We start from the raw sequence: 9,044 nt of genomic DNA, 5'->3' as shown, positions 1-9,044 counted from the left end.
TTTGTTGGAATACTTTTTATTCTCTTGACTGTACATTAGAGATGACGTGTTGACCAAATGAGCGAGCTACGAGCACAACATAAAAAGTGAAGAATGCCTTTTGCACGTTACTCAAAGCTGGAGAGGAAGCTGAGCACAATCTGTTTGAGCTTGGCGTCTGAAGCCTCAGAAATTTGGCCATCGGCCCTGCCAAAAAAAAAAAACTATTACTGTCTTTGTTCAATTTTGCATCATTGTTGTTTTTTTTTGTACGGTTGTCCAGATTTAATATAGGTTCAAACATGCTAATCATGTTTCTAAAATAGCAAACCTAAAAAGAAAATTCAACATTTGTCCACCGGAGGGCGCTACTTTTCCACAAGGTCGTCTGGCTTGCCAGACTAAAGTAGTTTTAAAACAGTGACGCAATTACAGGGGTGAGGGGTAATGAAGTCAAACTAATAAAAAATGGGGTTTCAACATAATTAAAGGTAGGGAAATTATATAACATCTTTAGCAAAACTAAAGTTAAAAGCAGTACAACTAAACTGCTTCAATCACTTAACATTATGGGGCGGAAAACCTACCTGATGTTTGCCAGCAGGTCTTGGTGCTGGCTCAGGATGTGCTGCAGGAAGGCCTTTTCGAACTTGGTGATCTTGCTGGGCTCCATCTTGTCCAGGTGCCCCCTCACGCCGGCGTAGATGACAGTGACCTGCTCTTCAATGGCCATGGGAGCTGCGGGAGGACGGGCTGCAGAGTTTCAAAAGCCCAAAAGCATATTGTTGCTGTGGACACTTACAGTACTGGCCCTGTTTGAGGAGCTCTGTCAGACGCACGCCGCGGTTCAGCAGCTGCTGCGTGGCGGCGTCCAGGTCGGAGCCGAACTGGGCGAAGGCGGCCACCTCGCGGTACTGGGCCAGCTCCAGCTTCATGGTGCCGGCCACCTGGCGGGGAACAGATGGAACGAGTTGGCTTGGTGTGATTTGGTGGATCGCTTCACAAGGGACCCGGCGAGCGGAACCGACCTGCTTCATGGCCCTGGTCTGAGCCGCTGAGCCGACGCGCGACACTGACAGACCGACGTTGATGGCGGGACGGATACCTTTGTAGAACAGCTCCGTCTCCAAGAAGATCTGAAGGAGAAAATTGCAGTGATACGCGCTCAGCATCTTTTGTGTATCCAATTTAAGACTTGGCAGAAATACAAGAAGAAGCTAACGGCGGTTCCTGGCCACCTGTCCGTCTGTGATGGAGATGACGTTGGTTGGAATGTAGGCAGACACGTCGCCAGCCTGCGTCTCGATGACGGGCAGGGCGGTGAGCGAGCCGCCGCCAAAGTTGTCGTTCATCTTGGCGGCCCTCTCCAGCAGGCGGGAATGCAGGTAGAAGACGTCACCTGGGTAAGCCTCGCGGCCGGGCGGGCGGCGGAGCAGCAGGGACATCTGACGGTAGGCGACGGCCTGGCGGAGGAACACGAGTCATTTCATTCCTTGATTTTCAAATGTTCATGTCCAAAAAGCAACCAATGTCTGAGCAGTCCGCTTTGGTGAAACTCACCTGCTTGGAGAGATCGTCGTAGATGATGAGGGCGTGCTTGCCGTTGTCCCGGAAGTACTCGCCCATGGAGCAGCCCGAGTAGGGCGCCAGGTACTGCAGCGGGGCGGCGTCGGAGGCGGTGGCTGACACCACGATGGTGTACTTCATGGCGTCTGCGTCTGTCAGCCTCTTGACCAGCTGAGCCACGGTGGACCGCTTCTGTCCAATGGCCACGTAGATGCAGTAGAGCTTCTTCTTCTCGTCGGTGCCCTCGTTGAAGCGCTTCTGGTTGATGATGGTGTCGATGGCAATGGCGGTTTTTCTGAGGAAAAGTATTCGCAGACTTAAGTGGTCCAGCTCCATCCATGCTGAAATTTGGGCTTGCAGCCACAAGAGGGCAGTATAACACAGTCAAACGCAACTAAAAGGACTCTGTAAAAGTGTTGAAATACTGTATTACAACATAAATCCTTCTACCCGGTCTGCCTGTCGCCAATGATGAGCTCACGCTGCCCGCGGCCAATGGGCACCAGACTGTCCACGGCTTTGATGCCAGTCTGCATGGGCTCCCTCACAGAAATACGGGGGATGATGCCAGGCGCCTTCAGGCCCACGCGCCTGCGGGTCTGGGAGCCAAGGGGGCCCTGTGATGGAAAAGCGGAAACAGAACATTTGTAATGATGCAGCAGCGTTGCGGTTGTGCCTTAAGGATTTCAATCACCTTTCCATCGATGGCATTCCCAAGGGCGTCCACAACGCGACCCAGCAGCTCCTCGCCGACGGGGACGTCGACAATGGCACCCGTCCTCTTGACAATGTCGCCCTCCTTAATTAGTTTGTCGTTACCGAACACCACCACGCCAACGTTGTCGGGCTCCAAGTTCAAGGACATTCCCTGGAAATGAGCAGAAACAAAGTGAGTTCATTTGTCTATAATTTTAAATTTCATTTTAAAAGAGGATAAGTCAATGAAAGTATCAACCTTAAGTCCGGATGAGAATTCCACCATCTCCTCGGCCTGCACGTTCCTGAGACCATAGACTCGGGCGATACCATCACCGATGGACAACACTCGGCCGGTCTCTTCCAAATCAGCACTGGTGTCTGCTCCCATGATCTTCTGCTCCAGGATAGAAGAAACCTCTGCAGTGCCTTTAGTTGATGTAAGATATAAAAAGGGAGGTCTGAAATTCAAAGATCACTTAGGGATGGGCACCTAAAATAAAAAATGGGTTTACTGCAGTCGATGAAGATACGTTTATTCTTTCACTTGACATAAACACAATGAAAATGTCTTTTTTTTTTACTTAACTTTTTTCCACAATTACCTGTTTTCTGCATCCATGGGTGGGTGGTGTGGAGGTTCTTGACGGCCACACATGCTGCAGGAACATTTTTGGACACCTTTAAAATACAACAAAGACAAACACAATTAGCATACTTGACATCGTCCATAAAGACCAGCTGACTGTAGAGAAAATGGATTTGTCACATAGATAAGAAGGCCTAGATATCGTGTGATGAATTCATGAAGTTGCCATGTTATGTTTTTAGGATAAGCTTGCATTGTGAACTGGACAAACGTGACCTTCAGAGGAAAATGACAACACCACTAATGTCTGTGAGTTGACGTCATTGACACTGAAGGGCGACTTATCAATGTGATGAATAAACGATAAATACATAAATGTACTTGTCAATTAGCAGTGGGGCGTATTGGCGAAGTGACAGCCCGGTGTCCTCCGCATGCTAGCACGTCCGCTAACGCAACTCCGCCATGATTTTTCATGCCAAAGACCTCCTTAACCACAATGAAACGAACTAAAAAGAATGGCTCAATTGACGTGAAGTGTGCTTACATAAGCGGCCCGGCGAGGGAGTGCGCGGGCAAGAGCCGCTGCGACGCGTACTGACAGCATGTTGGAGTCTTGCGGTGACCGTCCTGCTCCCTGAGCTGAGAGAAGGCTGAGTAGCCGCCGGATGGAGGGGAAGAAAGGTGACTGTAACCCGGAAGTCATTCATGAGTAAAGTCTGAGATTTAAAAATTCAAATTTTTCATTCAGTTTTATCTTATTTATGCCCAGCAAGCGTATCTTATTTACACTATTAATATTTCGAAACAACAAGCTATTGCATTGTTGTCGGCCGACATTTTTGTTTGGGACGGGCCGACATATTGAACCGGTAGCGTGCTAACTTCCGGTCCCCGTTTCTCTCTCTCTCTTTCTCTGTCTCTATGCGCAACATCAGAAGTAATTGATAAAGCTTTCATAATAAAATAACAGGAATCAAATTCTTTTTACGCAACAGCTTTTATTGAATCAAGTCCTTTTTTATACATTTTATTTATCAGGAAGTAATTTGCAAACTACAACTTTGCATCAAGGTTGATACCTTTTTTAAATTACACCTTCATTTAAAAAAAAAACATTTAACCTCTGAGTTAGTTTATAAAACATGACGTTTCAACAGCCTACCCTACACATTTCAACAAAGCGCAGGGAAGCTGTCGTTAAGGTCCCTAACTGTATTTATTACACACATTTCTTTTTCCACCTTGCAGACATAATGCAAGAAATCCCACAAATGCACATTTGCCTTTTTGGGGAAGAACTAAATGCCACACTGGCACTAACTTGAACTGTAACATTTTCAAGAAACAGGGGCCGCAAGTTAACACTTGACAGGTTAAACATGGTAACCATAAACATTGGTTTGCGATCAAATATGTAATAAGGTTTTCTTTCGATTCGCAAAAATACCACATTCTCAATCAACGGTCAATCAAATCAGATTGATTTGGATGCACTTCTTTTTTGGATCGCATCTCTCAATCTTCAAAAGTAAATAACAGGATCTCAGTAAGCAGGCAGTAAGACCACATTCTGGCAGGCGTCCCTTGATATATATTTGATCATCGAACAGATACTCAGTGATAAGACTTGGCAAAATGCAATGTGGCATGTGTGTCACTTGAAAAAAAAAAAAAATTAATACTGAAAATATTGAAAGAAAACAAAGTCCTATATACATAATGCAACATAATCCCAATTACACCTCGTAAAAGGGAATAAGCAAAAGAAAACAATCCAGTGAATGTAGCAACCAAAGAGAAATAAATAGCCAGTGTACACAACAGGGAGTCTCTTTTTCTGACACTCCGTTTTTAAATTTGTCTATTCTTCCCATCCATACAAAACAAAAAATAAAATTAGAAAAACATAAATATAAAAGCATCTTCTTTATATTCTCAGGTCAAACAAACACATCAATAAATAAAAAAGGTACAAAAACAATTGTTAGTAGTATAAAACTAAGGACCATGTTGGGATCTTCAGTGTCGGGTCTCCTGCTTGTACATTGCATAAGAGCCTACTTGAACTGCTCTGGGATCAGATTCATCTGCGAGTGGATGCTGGTCGGGGGACTTGAGATGCCCTCCGACCAGTCGGACATGGAATGTGGGGACGAACTGGACCACTGGTCGGGCGAGCCGGGCGAGGGAGTCAGAAACGGGTGGTCGGGCACCTGCAGCTGATGGTTGGGTGTGTTGTCCATGGGCCCCGAATAGCTGTGCTGGGAAGGAGGGGTGAGGAACTGGGCCCCGAGGATTTGCGTCTCCTGGGGCATCACGCTGTGGATGGCCATGGAGCGCCCATTGTTTTGCTGCATCTCGCTGCCGCCGTTCAACTCCATGGCGGGGAAGCTCTGCGTCATGGACTGCCCGGCCGTGGCCGAGTTGGAGTTCTGGTGTTGCAGCTGGCGCGAGTGGGCCTGCTGCATCATGTGAGCGGCCGAGCCCAGGTGGGTGGTCTGTAGGTTCTGGTAGCCCATGATCTGCGACAAAGTGGCCGTGCTGACGCCGCTGAGGCCTCCCATCATGTTGTGGGACATAGGCGAGGCCTGGTGGAAGCTGCCCGGATGCATCCTGGACATCCAGTCGCACTGGCCGACCCTGCCGCCCCCTATAGACGTGCTCCCCTGACTATTAGGGCTGGACACCGGCATGTGGGAAAGTCGAGGTGGGTTGGGGTCAAAAGGCATACTCATCTGACCCATGTGCGAGTCGCCCTTCCCTTGAAGGTGATTGAGGGATATCGGGGGTGACTGCTGGAATGGTGACATCATGGGAGGAGAGGCGGCGTCGGACAGGTAGCCGTGGGGGGACTCCAGGGAGTCCACCGGGGACAGCACGGCCGACGTGTCCAGCAAATTGCCCTTCCCGTCCAGCGACTTCTTCTTCTTCACCCTGTTGTCCTTGGCGCCGTCTTTGCCTCCTTTGCGCACCTTCTTGACCGACAAGTTGGGTTTCAGGTTGCTAAGGTAGTCGTTGGGCGAGCAGAGCGGCGGCGAAAGACTGGAGGAGGTGCTAAGAGGGGCGGCGTGAAGGCCCGGGCTGCGGACCACGTTGTATTCGTCCAGCAGGCGCACGATGTCGTGGTGCATGCGCTCCTGGGCGATATCCCTCGGCAGCTGGTCCAGATGGTCGGTGATCTCGCGGTTAGCAAAGTGCTCCAGAAGAACCTTGGCTGTCTCGTAGCTTCCCTCACGTGCGGCAAGGAAGAGTGGCGTCTCTTCCTAAAAAAAAAAATCAAACATAACCATCACAATCATATTTTCCCAATATGTGAAGTCCTGCACTTTTATTCCACAAACCTTGTTGTCTTGCATGTCTTTGTTGGCACCGTTTTTCAGCAGCATGACTGCAGCCTGCACATTGTTTACAGCCGCGGCCCAGTGAAGCGCAGATTTACCTGCAAAGAAAAAAAAAGAGGAGGAGGGGGGGTGAGTCTCCATAATACTTTATGAAGTATGAAAGTGTCGAAAGCGTTCTCTACCAGAATCGTCGGTGCCGTTGGCGTCGGCGTGGCAGTTGATGAGCTCTTCCACCATGCCCTCGACTGCCAACCTGGCAGCCAGGATCAGCGGCGTTGTCCCATCGTGCATGTGCGCATCAAGATCCGTCGCACGGTTTCGGATTAAAATCTGCAAAAAAAAAAATCCGTTTGTTTGGTTAACTCTTAGGACAGACGGAGAATTCCAATATCATATGGAGGCGCCAAGCATTTACCTGGAACACGCCCTGTGCGTCAGCAGCTACAGCAGCATGAAGAGGAGTGCGTCCCATATTGTCCTGGACGTTGGCGTCGGCGCTGGACTCCAGCAGGCGCTTGGCGGCGTCGGAGCGGGCGTAGCGGGCGGCCAAATGGAGGGCCGTCTCGCCCGTGCGGTCCGTCTGGTTGTGGAGGTTTGCGCCTTGGTAAATGAAGTCTGTAATGATCTCTGCGGAAGGATCTTCTTCCTCTTCGCTGTTAGCGGTCTCCAGTCCTCCGCCGCTGCACGAGGCGATCATCAGTGGGGTGAAGCCGTCTGGAAAAGACAAGTAGGAGATGAAGGGATGAATCTGGTTGAAGGCTCATCTTCTAGCTCAGGTGAAAGGAGAGGAAAAGCAAAATGAACCTGGTCCTCTGACGTTGACGTCCATGCAGTCATTCTCTATCTCCCCTTGGGGAGGCGTCGGGGCGACGGACGCGATACGCAGGTCGGCCGCATCCAAATGCTGCTGGGTCCATTTCCTCTGGTCAGTTCGGTCCCTCAGATCCAGCATGGACTGCTCCTCAAACTGCAAACACCAAATTGATGATCAAAAAGTGCTGTTTTATTTATGATTCAAATTTTTGGCTCACCTTGAAACGCCTGCAGTCGGGATCCTCTTCACCCCATTCGTTTTGATTATCGTCCATGAGGTTGATGTCACATATTTTCATAGGCCTGTTGAAAAATTAGGTTTGATGACTTGGACCCACCACCGCCTTCATATCCCAGGATGCCTTTCTACTTACCTCAGTCCAACAGAATCTTCCCCAACCGGTTCTCTGCGTTTCTTTTTGCTGGGCTCTGACGCTTTGAATCCCTCCGGGAACCAAAGCTGGCCGTGTTCTCGTCGTCGCTTGCGTGATACCAAAACGCCGAGGCTGACGAAACCCAAAGCTGCTAATCCCAGGAAGACCACGTACATGGGATAGAGCTCTGAACTCGAAGGAGTCGGTCTCACACCTGGGGGAAAAAAAAAAAAAAAAGTCACGGTCACTCAAGTAGTACAAGTGATGTCAATATGCACAGGAAAGATTAAGACCCGTACTGGTGACAGCTTCAATGTAGGGAACGTGGAGATTCCCGCTGGAGGCCAGCGCTCCGAGGAACGCTGCGACGTCCGTGGCACTTTGGAAGCATTCGCTGGATTGCTGGTAACACTGGCGGTTGTCAATCTCCAGGTAGACTATCGACCTATGTGTTGAAAGCGAGAGAAATGTCGACGGATACTCTGGCGTCAATTATGATTTGAAAATGACGTGGTTACGTACCCTTTGACTTGCAGAGAATCCAGTTCTCTGCGTTTGCGTGGGCTGACCATGGCAGACACGGTGTCTTTCATTTGACCCAAAACATTGGCCGGCATCGCCGCCCACTCGGGCCAGCCGTCCGTCGAGCGCTTCAGCACGTTGTGCTTCACCAGGTCCTGCTCGTTGCCGTAATAAGGGAAGATCATGGGCTCCCCTTTGGCGTCACGGCGGAACACCACGTTGGTGTGAAGAACGCCGCTGAGGTCTCTGAGGAAGGCCGAAGAGCGATTTTTAAGCTGCTCCGGCGGGATGTGGACCACCAGAACTAAATGTCCGTCTGCTAGCTTTTCTGGCATGTTGTTTGCGCAATCCAGGCCATCCCATTCACACTCGGCGTTATTGCAGCCCTGATCGCAATGGCCGTCGGCGTAGTGGTCTTTGCAGTACTGGTCGTAAAGTGGGCTGTGGGATCAAAAAGGTATTTGTAAACGTCATTATTTTTGACAATTTTGTTTGTGTGCTTTCTATTTCACCATTTTCAGACTTACTTGCATTGCCCTTCCTGGCCCTGGCAGTCAAAGCCATCGTAAAGGCATCCGGGGCTGTTACACTGGCCATCGCACTTGCCGTCGTTAAAGTAGCGCCAGCACTGCAGAGCCGCCGAGCAGTTTTGCCAGGGATCGTCAAAATTCAGGGAGCAGTCTCCTCCGTCCCAGCCGCACGCGTGGTTGTTGCACAGCGAGTCGCAGATGTGGTTGCCGGCCCACTCGTCGCACTGGGGGTTCTCGCAGCTCACCTCCACTTCCGGCGGAGGGGTAATGTCACGACCGAAGCCGCCCACGAAGGAGTAGTCCAGGATGTGGCACAGCAGGCCGTTGAAATTGCTGGGACAACTGCATTGGAAGTACGGCGCGTCGGGCGTGATTTGGCAAGTGCCGCCGTTGTAGCACGGGTTGGAGATGCAGAGGCTGTCGGTCGGGGTCAGGCACTCGGGTCCCGTGAAGGCCGGAGGGCACAGGCAGCGCGGGCCCAGGTGGCCCGATACGCACGTGCCTCCGTTCTTGCAGTTTAGATTCCCACAGGAGCGAGAATCGTACTCGCAGGAGGAGCCAGTGAAGCCCTAATAGGACGGAGGTACACAATGGTCATAATCCAAATATTAATAAGATGAGAACTGAAATG

General features: G+C 50.1%; 2 protein-coding genes across 4 annotated transcripts in view; both read right to left on the bottom strand.

Moving 5' to 3' along the window:
• Positions 1 to 3,540, bottom strand: atp5f1a (ATP synthase F1 subunit alpha). The gene is made up of 11 exons (XM_085926652.1): positions 3,378 to 3,540; positions 2,847 to 2,922; positions 2,501 to 2,670; positions 2,240 to 2,413; positions 1,996 to 2,162; positions 1,540 to 1,840; positions 1,218 to 1,442; positions 1,008 to 1,115; positions 782 to 926; positions 567 to 717; positions 1 to 186 (listed from the first exon to the last, which is right to left on the bottom strand). The coding sequence occupies exons 1-11, from the start codon at positions 3,534 to 3,536 to the stop codon at positions 108 to 110; spliced, it is 1,755 nt and encodes a 584-aa protein (XP_085782778.1). The 5' UTR covers positions 3,537 to 3,540; the 3' UTR covers positions 1 to 107.
• Positions 3,541 to 3,826: 286 nt separating this feature from the next.
• LOC147048207 (neurogenic locus notch homolog protein 1-like) overlaps positions 3,827 to 9,044 on the bottom strand; it is a 29,989-nt gene continuing 24,771 nt past the window's right edge. For all 3 annotated transcript variants that reach the window (XM_085926139.1, XM_085926138.1, XM_085926140.1), the window contains 10 exons: positions 8,411 to 8,982; positions 7,884 to 8,324; positions 7,661 to 7,806; positions 7,362 to 7,575; positions 7,206 to 7,290; positions 6,979 to 7,141; positions 6,590 to 6,888; positions 6,357 to 6,504; positions 6,175 to 6,272; positions 3,827 to 6,096 (listed from right to left, as the gene is read on the bottom strand). In XM_085926139.1, the coding sequence (XP_085782265.1) occupies positions 4,891 to 6,096; positions 6,175 to 6,272; positions 6,357 to 6,504; positions 6,590 to 6,888; positions 6,979 to 7,141; positions 7,206 to 7,290; positions 7,362 to 7,575; positions 7,661 to 7,806; positions 7,884 to 8,324; positions 8,411 to 8,982 (3,372 nt within the window). In that variant the 3' untranslated portion in view covers positions 3,827 to 4,890. The remainder of the gene's footprint in view (positions 6,097 to 6,174; positions 6,273 to 6,356; positions 6,505 to 6,589; positions 6,889 to 6,978; positions 7,142 to 7,205; positions 7,291 to 7,361; positions 7,576 to 7,660; positions 7,807 to 7,883; positions 8,325 to 8,410; positions 8,983 to 9,044) is intronic.

This window comes from Syngnathus leptorhynchus, chromosome 12 (genome assembly GCF_054491065.1).
Source record: "Syngnathus leptorhynchus isolate UIUO chromosome 12, UIUO_Slep, whole genome shotgun sequence".
NCBI lineage: Eukaryota > Metazoa > Chordata > Actinopteri > Syngnathiformes > Syngnathidae > Syngnathus > Syngnathus leptorhynchus.
Note: the sequence above shows the minus strand (reverse complement) of the source record. Positions and strands in the feature narration are given on the sequence as shown.